This window comes from Lycium ferocissimum, chromosome 1 (assembly GCF_029784015.1).
Source record: "Lycium ferocissimum isolate CSIRO_LF1 chromosome 1, AGI_CSIRO_Lferr_CH_V1, whole genome shotgun sequence".
NCBI lineage: Eukaryota > Viridiplantae > Streptophyta > Magnoliopsida > Solanales > Solanaceae > Lycium > Lycium ferocissimum.
The window spans coordinates 68,440,641-68,450,664 of record NC_081342.1 but is presented as its reverse complement, the minus strand read 5'-3'; the positions used below and the strand labels follow the sequence as shown (position 1 = coordinate 68,450,664).

The window sequence follows — 10,024 nt, the reverse complement described above, 5'->3', positions numbered from 1 at the left end:
CAATTGGATAAACCACGACCGCATCCAGACATTTGATGATCTCTTTCTTGACGACCTCTTACAGATTCTCGTTCAGTCGACTCTGATGCTCTACACTCGGTTTGCTACCCTCCTCCAACTGAATTTTGTGTTCACAGATACCAGATGGAATACCTCGAGTGTCTGCTATGGTCCAACCAATAGCACGCCTATACTCTCTTAACACCTCTAAAAGCTGTAAAATCTGCTCCTCAGTCAATAGGGCTGAAACAATCATAGGTAACGTATTGTCTGGACCAAGGAACTCATATTTCAGATGTGATGAGAGCTGCTTAAGCTCCAACTTAGGCGGCTCAATGATCGAAGGCTTTGTTGGAGGAGTTGTTCTATTTTTCAGATCAAGATTCATCTTCTTTGGGTGGTATGAATATGAGCCTAACCCAACAAGTGAATTAACTGTCTCCACATAGTCTTCCATGTCTTCAGCATCGAAATTTATAAGAATACTAGCTAGAGCCTCACCCAAACTTTCTTCTTCCCTCTTGAACTCTACTGCTTCATCAACAACATCAAATGAATCAATTACTAAAATACTCTCGTAAGCATTTGGTAACTTCATCCCTTTGCTAGCCTGAAAAGTCACTTCTTCATTGTTGACTCAGAACTTGATTTCATTTTTTTCCGAATCCATCAGAGCCCTCCCTGTAGCAAGGAAAGGTCTCCCCAAAATGATAGGAATGTCCCGATCAATAACACAGTCAAGAATCACAAAATCAGCAGACAATATAAAATCACCAACCCGCACAATTACATCATCAACCAGCCCAACAGGTCTTTTGATAGACCTATCAACCATCTGCAACCTCATCGTAGTCGGCCTTGGCATCCCCAACCCTGATTGCTTATATATAACAAGGGGCATAAAGTTAATACTCGCCCCATTATCACACAAAGCTCGAGAAAAATCATGGTGCTCAATAGAACAAGGAATGGTGAACGCCCCAGGATCTCCCTTTTTCTGAACAGTTGTGGTTGAGATGATGGAAATCACAGTGTGAGTCAAACTCACGGTTTCATGTTGAACTATCTTCTTGGTCAGCAAATCCTTCAAATATTTCGCAAAATCGGGCATCTCCTTGACAGCTTCCAAGAGGGAAAAATTTAGAGAAAACTGCTTCAGCTGATCATAAAACTTCTCGAACTTAGCATCTTCCTTCTTCTTTACCAACCTCTGAGGAAAGAGAGTTTTAGATTTGAATAGCTATGTCAAAGGGAAGAGAGCCCCTTTCACAGCCTGCTTACTTGTGTCATCAGTTTCTCTCACTATCTCTGGAATATCAGCAACCTTCTTGTCAGTAGGAATCTCATCAGCAATAATGGGTGTTTCAGACTGCACCTCATCCTCTTCACCTATCGGCTCAATATCAATCACCTTCTCAGCAGCCCCCTGGAGTGTTTTACCAGTCCTAGTAGTGATAGCAAACACACGGTCTACACCGCCTCCCCCATTCTTGGGATTTGAAATAGTGTCACTCGAAAGTCCTCCCTTTTTAGGAGGGTGATGCTCTCTAAAAATATCCCTCATCTGTGACTCAAGCTTCAGAATAGCCGCTGTATGGGAACCCACTGTTTCTGTCAGCCCAGATAAAGTCCTTTCAGACTTAGATTGATTTGCTAGAATCTTCTTAAACATTGCTTCAACCTTCGAACTACCTTGCTCTGTTGACTGCCCTTTTGGTGGTATGTAAGGATTGGAACTCTTGTTCCCGAAATTGTTGCTGTTGTTGTAGCTCTATTGGTTCGCACCACTATAATTATTATTGTAGTTCCCAGTGTTGTTGTAAGCACCTTGACCTTGCTGAGGTCTCCATTGATTCTGATTCTGATAGCCACCTTGGTAATTCTGTCTTTGGTAACTTTCTTGAGAGTTATTAACGAAATTAGCATTTTCAACCTGCATAGGTGGCCCCTCATGGAATGGACCATCTTGAATATGGTACATCCCTTTTGGCAAAACTGCCTCCTCCTCACAAACATTCACCTTCTTGATTTGAGATTCATTAAACTTCTTCGTTAGCAAGGAAATATTCGTTGCCAGTTCTGCCAGAGTTTGCTGAGTGTCTTGATTCTCCTTCACTATATTCTGGATCATAGCATTACCATACGGTACCCCCTCAGCATTGTTTGAGTGCCAAGCTTGATTATGAGTAGTCAACTTGTTAAGTATGGTGGTCACTCGTCGATAAGTTTTGTTCATGAAACACCCATCAGCTGCATTATTAGCAACTGACTGCGTCACTGGATCTAGCCCTTAGTAGAACTTCTCCATTAATATCTGTTCAGGAAAATCATGATTCGGACTCTTCTTGCTATGGGGGTACCACTTTATGAGAAAAGCAGTCACCATCTCTGCCCACGAAGTAATTGAATTTCGGGGCAGTTTCTCGAACTATGTTCTTGCCTCTCCTGCTAAGGAATATTTGAATAACCTCAACCGAATAGCATCTTGTGGAATGTTGTTCTGGATGTGATTAGCACACACATCTACAAAATTCTGCAAATGACATTGAGGGTCATTCTCGGTAGAGTTCTGAAAGTATCCCTCAAGTTTCAACAGCTGGTATAGAGAGGAATCAATTTTCACAGTAGCAGCTCCAACTCGAGGTTGAACAATAGCAGATGCATAGTCCTTCTCTGGAACAATATCAGTGAAAATATTTTCATCATTAGATTCATTCACCTGATTGTTCAACCGATTCTCCTAGTTACCAGCACGTTGATTTTGCTAATTTTGATTCATGTTCACCTGGTTTACACAGAGTAGCAAATAAGGTGTGATGAAATAAGCAAAAAACTTCAATCAAAGCAAACACTATTTCGTAATTTCAAAACCGTATTCCCCGACAATGACGCCAAAATTTGATACGCTCAAATTACACCTATTAATGGTATAACGCGGACGTTGTCAAATATAGTAACCCAAAAAAGTTGGGGTCGAATCCCACAGGGAATATGGTGTGAAAACGTTACTAAAGTCGTAGGATGCTAAGTTCTAGGTCTAATATCTTAATCCGATGATTTAGGTAAAAGTTGGTTTTCCTATAACTAATTACTACCTATTGCTTTGGTGGAAATTTATGGTAAAAAAAACTAAGGTTGTGTCCCCGTTAGATAGAGTGTATGATCATGGGTATTGGTCTTGATATACTTCTAATGGATCATTATATGAATGCACTTAATCACTATATGAATCTCTACTATTTCCCAATAAATAAAGATTATCGCTTTCTATGATTTTTCCAAATATAAGAAAGTAACTATGAAGAACGATTAATCATGCCAAGTAAATTCGTCTTATTCCTAAGTGAATTTATTAAACAAAGTGTAAAGCTTTGAGTCCTTGTTAGTTATTCTTACCAACCCTAATTATTTTTCCAAATAAATCAAGGTTTATGGCTTTAATCAATGTTTGCAATCATTAATTATGAATGAAAGATGAAGAATAACTAAACCCTAATAATCCATCATGTGTATATCAATGACAAACCCAATCACAAAACACCCATCATTGGGCTCACAACCCTAGCAAGGGGAATTAGCTAGTCATAGAAGAAGAAGAACAATAAGAAATAATGGGAATCATAATGCTTACAATTGATTACTTGGACTTGAGAAATCACTTGCAATTGTTTGTAGTCTTCAAAAGAATTCAAAACTATGAGTAACTAATGCTAAGGAAAGTAAAAACTAAGTTCTATCGTAAAGTCTGTACAAGACCTAAAATCAGGTATTTATAAAAGTCAAAATTGTGAGAAGTGAAAAGACATAATTGCCCATCGGGCTCACTTTACGATCCATTTTACGGTCCGTAAAACAGTTCTACGGACCGTCAAATTACTTCCTTTCATCCGTCAAACATCACCAGCATTTTTAAGATACATTTTGATGGACCGTCAAATATTCTATGGTCCGTATAATTGATCCGTAGGACTGACTCATCGATCATTGCTCACTGTGACGATTATACGGTCAATTTGACAGTCCACATAAGGTTTTTACGGCCCGTCTAATTTCTCCGTCAAACTGCCTCTTCAGTGACTCTTATTTTCTCCACTTCTTTAACTTTTGCCATCAAAACACTTAATACCTGAAATCCAATAAAAAAACACGTAAAATCACATAGACTTTCTTAAAAACAAGTAACACTTAAAGCCGAAAAGCATCGATTGTGGCGTAAAATCACGCCACATCACCTTTAGCTCTTTCAATTCTGCAGGAGCCATTCTGGAGGGAGGAATATATATAGGTTTGGTATCCGGCAATACATCAATAGCGAAATCAATCTCCCGTTCCAGTGGAAGGCTTGGATTTTCATCTGGAAATACATCTTAGAATTCATTTACTACCGAAACCAATTGGAGGGTCGGTGACTTTACTTCGATGTCATGAAACCGGATCAAATGATAAATGTAGCCTTTGGCAATCATCTTCCTCGCTTTGAGATAGGAAATAAACCTACCTCTTGGAGATCTTTGTGTTACCCTTCCATTCAAACATTGGTTCGCCCGGAAATTGGAACCGAACTATTTTCATTCTACAATCCTCATTAGCATAGCACGAGGCCAACCAATCCATGCCCATAATCATATCAAAATCCAGCATTTGTAGTTCAATCAAATCGGCTATAGTGTGCCGATCACATACCACCACCACATAATTTTTTTTATACCTGTCTGGCTATTACCAGATCACCAACCGGAGTGGATACCTCGAAAGAAATAATTGGCTCGGGTTTCACCCTAATATGACCAACAGCATAAGGAGCGATATAAGACAACATAGAACCCGGATCAATTAATGTATAAACATCATGAGAAAATATAGATAGTATACCTGTAATCACATCAGAGGAGGACTCAAGATCCTGTCATCTGACCAAGCATAGATACGGGGCAGGGGGCCACTTGAACTGGATGCTACCCCTCTGCCCCTACCACGGCCTGCCAAAGCCTAAGGAGTCTGCCCTACGAGGCGCACAGATGAACCCACCTCTACCGTGCCTCGAGGGACAATCACGCATCACATGCCCAATCTGTCCACAAACATAACAAACATCTGAACCTTGGCTCTACGGGCTCGAATATAACTTTCTGCATTGACTGCATTGTGGAACCGATGGTCTTCTCTGGCTAGGATCACCTCCAGACTGGGGACCTGAGATCCTCGAACTCTGACCTGGTCCAGAATAAATGGGGCGATCAAATCTCCTGCCTGCGAATCGAGGAGGTGCACTAGTCGCGGACTGACCCGAATACCTAAAATACTATTGCTGCTGACCCCCTCTATACTCACTACTAGCGGATCTGGCCCTCTTACTCTGCCCTTTATCAATATCGCGCTCACCCCTTTGTGGCTGTTGCTACTCTTCTAAATTCTGGGCGTGGGCCTAAATACGGGAGATGTCCATCCTCTCATGTAGTGAAGCCGTCAAGGAATCTTTGAACAAATGGGGCCCTAAGCCACTCACATATCGATGTACTCCATCTCCCATGTTGGCCACTATAGTCGGAGCATACTGGGCCAATGAATTGAAGTGAAGACTATACTCTCGAGCACTCATATTCCCTTGCTTTAAATTCAAGCACTTATCAGCTCGGGCTCTTCGAACCTCTAGTGGAAAATAACGATGAAGGAAGGCATTTACACATTCCTGCCAAGGTGCATTTTCCTTCCTTGAAGCTATCCAATTATTATACCATAAAACAGCGACATCCCGCAATCTATAGGACGCTAACTCCACTGACTCAGTATCGGAAGCATGTATAATCCTCAGCGTCCTTAACATCTCATCTATAAAATCCTGCGGGTCTTCATCTGGCTTTGACCAAAAAAATTTCGGCGGGTTCAAACTCATAAAATTACAAGCTGTAGCACTAGTGGCTCTATCACTCGGAACTGCACTCTATCGCTGAGCCTTGGCGGTAACTAATTGTGTCAACAACTGAATGGCCTCGGTCATCTATTGAACCAAAGCACCCAGTGAAGGGACTGGAGGCATTGGAGCTGGAGCTGGAGCCCCTTCATGCTCCTCCGAAACAAGCGGAGTGTGAGAGGTATGGGATGAGGCCTCATTGTGGGACTCACCTTCCTCTACATGTACTGGCAGCTCCTATTCAACCCGCCATTTTGTCATAACCTTGCCTTTCTGGGCGGCTATTGCTTTTCTCTTTACCGACATTACTGAAATAACCCACGATTAGATAAAGAAAATCTTATAACATAGCTCTATCGCACGATCTAATAAGAAGAAAGACAGTAATTGTTCCTAAATGCCCCACAGCCTCTTGTTTATAAGTGTGGCACACTTCACACCCACAAACAAGACTCTACTAGACACGACTCGTAGACACACCCTAGGATAGAACTGCTCTGATACCACTTTTGTCACGACCTAACTAGGGGCCATGACGGGTACTTGGAGCTGACTACCGAGCACCGTTTATCATGCTAATTGTCATACCTAACCTGATCACACATAATCTCCAAGGCAATACATATATATAAGCCCTCGCAGCTGTAAAAATGATATACAAAATATACACCGATGTATTCATGAGACCTCTATTACCCACGTATACGTATCTACGAGCCTCTACTAGAGTACTGTGACATAAGGACGGGACAGGACCCTGTCGTGCCGAAATATGTACATAAAAGAATATATGTCAAAATTGTACCTCCGGAGTAGGGATGTGCTCCTGGGCAAGCTGATCTGGCTCCTAAGAATCTGGGCCGTCTCCCTGTCTACTTGTAGTCACGAACACGGCGTCCAAAAAGAAAATGATGTCAGTACGAACAATGTACTGAGTATGTAAGGTACACATAGTAATATAATAATGGAATATAGAAAGCATAAGAAGAAAAGATAACTGTAATGGCTTTCCTCTTAAGGCGGAATCATGCATGCTCACTTTCTACCTTTATAATATATCACACATACATACATAAGCTGTCTGAATCAATAACATCATCAGCCCGCGTCTGAACCTCCCGCGTCCAGGGTAATCATGTCACGCCGCCCACTAGTGGTGTCATGTCCAGCCAAGTAGGCATAGTGTTATCATAAGTCGCCCGCCTTAGCGATTTCATGTCCGACCATCTAGGCACGGTGTAATCATATATATATATATACTTATCATGAAGCATGCATAATAGCTCAAGTATACACCATAACTCTATCGGAGTGACGTAAGGTCGGTAACCTCCGATTACATTATGGAACATTATGATCGTCATGTCTCACCTTGAAGGAACTAGCATTATAAGGCGAGGATATCAACAATGAATAGCATCAAGGAATCATGTAAAGATTATTAACATCATAATAGCATCATATCATTATCATGTAATATATCTCATCTCTATCTCGTAGGAGACTTTTAGTACTCTTTAGCTTTCATCTTTTAGAATGTAAGAAGGTCATAGGAATTAGCAAAAAGAAATTACAATATATATATGAATCATGCCTTTGAAGGAAGGGCTAGCCTTACATACATTTATATCTTTTTAACTCTATTGCCTACTTGCTTGCCTTTCGAGCTCGCGATTCTACCTTCAAGAGAATTTGTACTAGGATTAGATAACCAGAAATATACTTAAGCTTAAGCTAAATCAACTAAGAGTCAATGAAAATTTGGTGACATTTCCTTTGTTTCAACAAGTTCCTCCATAAAATAAGACAACCCTCAAACATCAATAAGAACACTCATAACAACATAGCCAATAAATTCTTCAAGTTGAACATTGTCTACTTCATAAATCTACCTTCAAAATCATCCATAACCATACCTATAAAACAACACCATATCATCTTCATATAATACTCTTTTAACATCATTTGTATTATTCAGCACTCGATTGTACTCATAACATGTCAAGAACTATTATTCAAGTCAAGTCATTATTCAAGAATAACACTATTTCCCTATTTGCACTCCATATCCTCCTTCCTTCCATTATCTAAGTCTTTTTGTCACGACCCAGCCCCGTAGGCCGTGACTGGTGCCCTACTCAGGCACCCGAACAGACTTACGAACCAAATCATAATACCACACGATCAGATTTAACGGACATTACTCGTACCGATAATCGAAAGCTAACATCATACAAATGCTGTCCTAAGCGGTCGCCCGTGTCAAAACATCACATCAGAGTCAAAGTTGGCGGAATGTACATCGCCCAGACACACTCATGCAAACATGGGGGCCATATCGGCCATAGTAGCATACGGGGCCGCTTAAGGATGCAAATTGAAATCATATACAGACAAACCGGAACCACACACAACCAGACTGGACCCACGACCCACAAACATGACTACAGGCCTCTACAAACAGAACAGAACATACGAACATATGACGGGACAGGGCCCCGCCGTACCCGAACAGTCACAAATGTACAGAATATGCATAGCAAACCATATATATACCAAATGTGGGCTCCAGAGTGAGGGGAGCACTTCAGGGTAGTAGAATGGGTAGCCTAAACCGGAGAATCACCCAACCGAGCGCCTGTACCTGCGCGGCATGAAACGCAGCCCCCGTAGAAAGGGGGTCAGTACGGAAAAGTACTGAGTATGTAAATCAGGAGGTACAGTAATCCAAATCATAACCGGAGTCGAGGATACGAAACAAATACGAAGTAACAGATCAAACCTGTGCGGAATGCTAACGTACAGAATGCAAATAGAAATCATGCATAGGGCTCAGGAACGTGGTCACCCCCTGACGCTGGTGCCACAACACATCATACTCCAGAAGCTTTCAAATCTCCGTATAGCTCCGAACAAATCGTAATATCACACACATCACATCATCAGACATAACAGAAGCCATATCACATCATAACACCAGAGACGGTAACCGGCCCTATGGCGAGGCCTCGAAAATAATAACACATCATACTGCCGAATATGTCAAAGGCGCACGATCACAAAACCGGCCCGGGTACCGGCGAACGAAATCATAATAGTCGGCACGAACAGAGTAGTGCAGAAACCATATGCATGTCATAAAGCGATTCCCGAGACTCGACACATAATCTCATATACAAATATACATTAACATCGGGAGGCTCAAAATGAGTATTGAGTCAATCGGGATTAATATACAAAAGTTACGGATTTTTAGTTATCAAATTTCAAAAAAACGTATCGTAAGTCATTCTCGAAAAATATAGTATCGTTCATGGTCATGAGCGTTCAAATAACATAATAAGACATTTCAAACTGACCTTAAAGTCATATACAAACACTTCCTTTTTATATCGTACGAAAATGTGTCAGACAGACCAAATAAGGAAAGTCTCGGAACTTGCGGGCCCACCTCAAGTCGGGTCGAGGCGGCAGACATAAATTACAAACATTACGCCCCATAAGATTATCCATGAAAGTTTCGGAGCCATTTGGGTTCATTTACGAAAGATACGAAGGTTTACACATTCTTATATCCAAAGGTAAGCATTATGATTCAATAGCGCTGAATGAATAGTAACCAAAATTAAACTCGGATTTCTAAGAGCAGAATTATCCCCGAGGTTCCGTTTTCAGCCTAGTAGGTTTAGGACATGCCATATGAAGAACAGGTAAGCTTTACATACCTTACGGACGTTTTATGCTCGCTTAAACTCAAATCCCATTTCGTCCAGAATCTGCAAATGGTCAAAGTTACCAAATGTAAATCATATGCCTTTGGGAGGTTATTCTTAGCCCTTATTTGTCTACAAAAATTTGGGCAGCATCTCCCCTATAAATCCAACATCCCCGAGAATTAAACTCGGCTTAAATAACAACAACCAACTCAACAACGATATCAACAACATCAACAATTGTCATGAAACGCACTATAACATAAGTAGTCCTTCTTTTCACATACGATGACACTTTTCATTCCAACTTCACAATATCAAGTTAATATCATTATTCTCACATTCATTTACCAACTCAAGGTTATTCAAACACAATTCGGACACACTTCTCATTATTTCA

General features: G+C 41.0%; 1 protein-coding gene across 1 annotated transcript; it reads right to left on the bottom strand.

Annotated features, from left to right (window-relative positions):
- Nucleotides 1-637: 637 nt before the first annotated feature.
- LOC132066981 (uncharacterized) lies at nt 638-1,672 on the bottom strand. The gene is made up of 2 exons (XM_059460161.1): nt 1,271-1,672; nt 638-1,210 (listed from the first exon to the last, which is right to left on the bottom strand). The coding sequence occupies exons 1-2, from the start codon at nt 1,670-1,672 to the stop codon at nt 638-640; spliced, it is 975 nt and encodes a 324-aa protein (XP_059316144.1).
- Nucleotides 1,673-10,024: the final 8,352 nt, after the last annotated feature.

What these genes read in the sequence shown, in the direction of transcription:
- LOC132066981 (XM_059460161.1), bottom strand. Translation starts at nt 1,672, where the DNA reads ATGTTTAAGAAGATTCTAGCAAATCAATCTAAGTCTGAAAGGACTTTA. An exon ending in ATGACACAAGTAAGCAGGCT is followed by an intron (nt 1,211 to 1,270) that starts GTGAAAGGGGCT and finishes CTCTTTCCTCAG; the next exon opens with AGGTTGGTAAAGAAGAAGGA.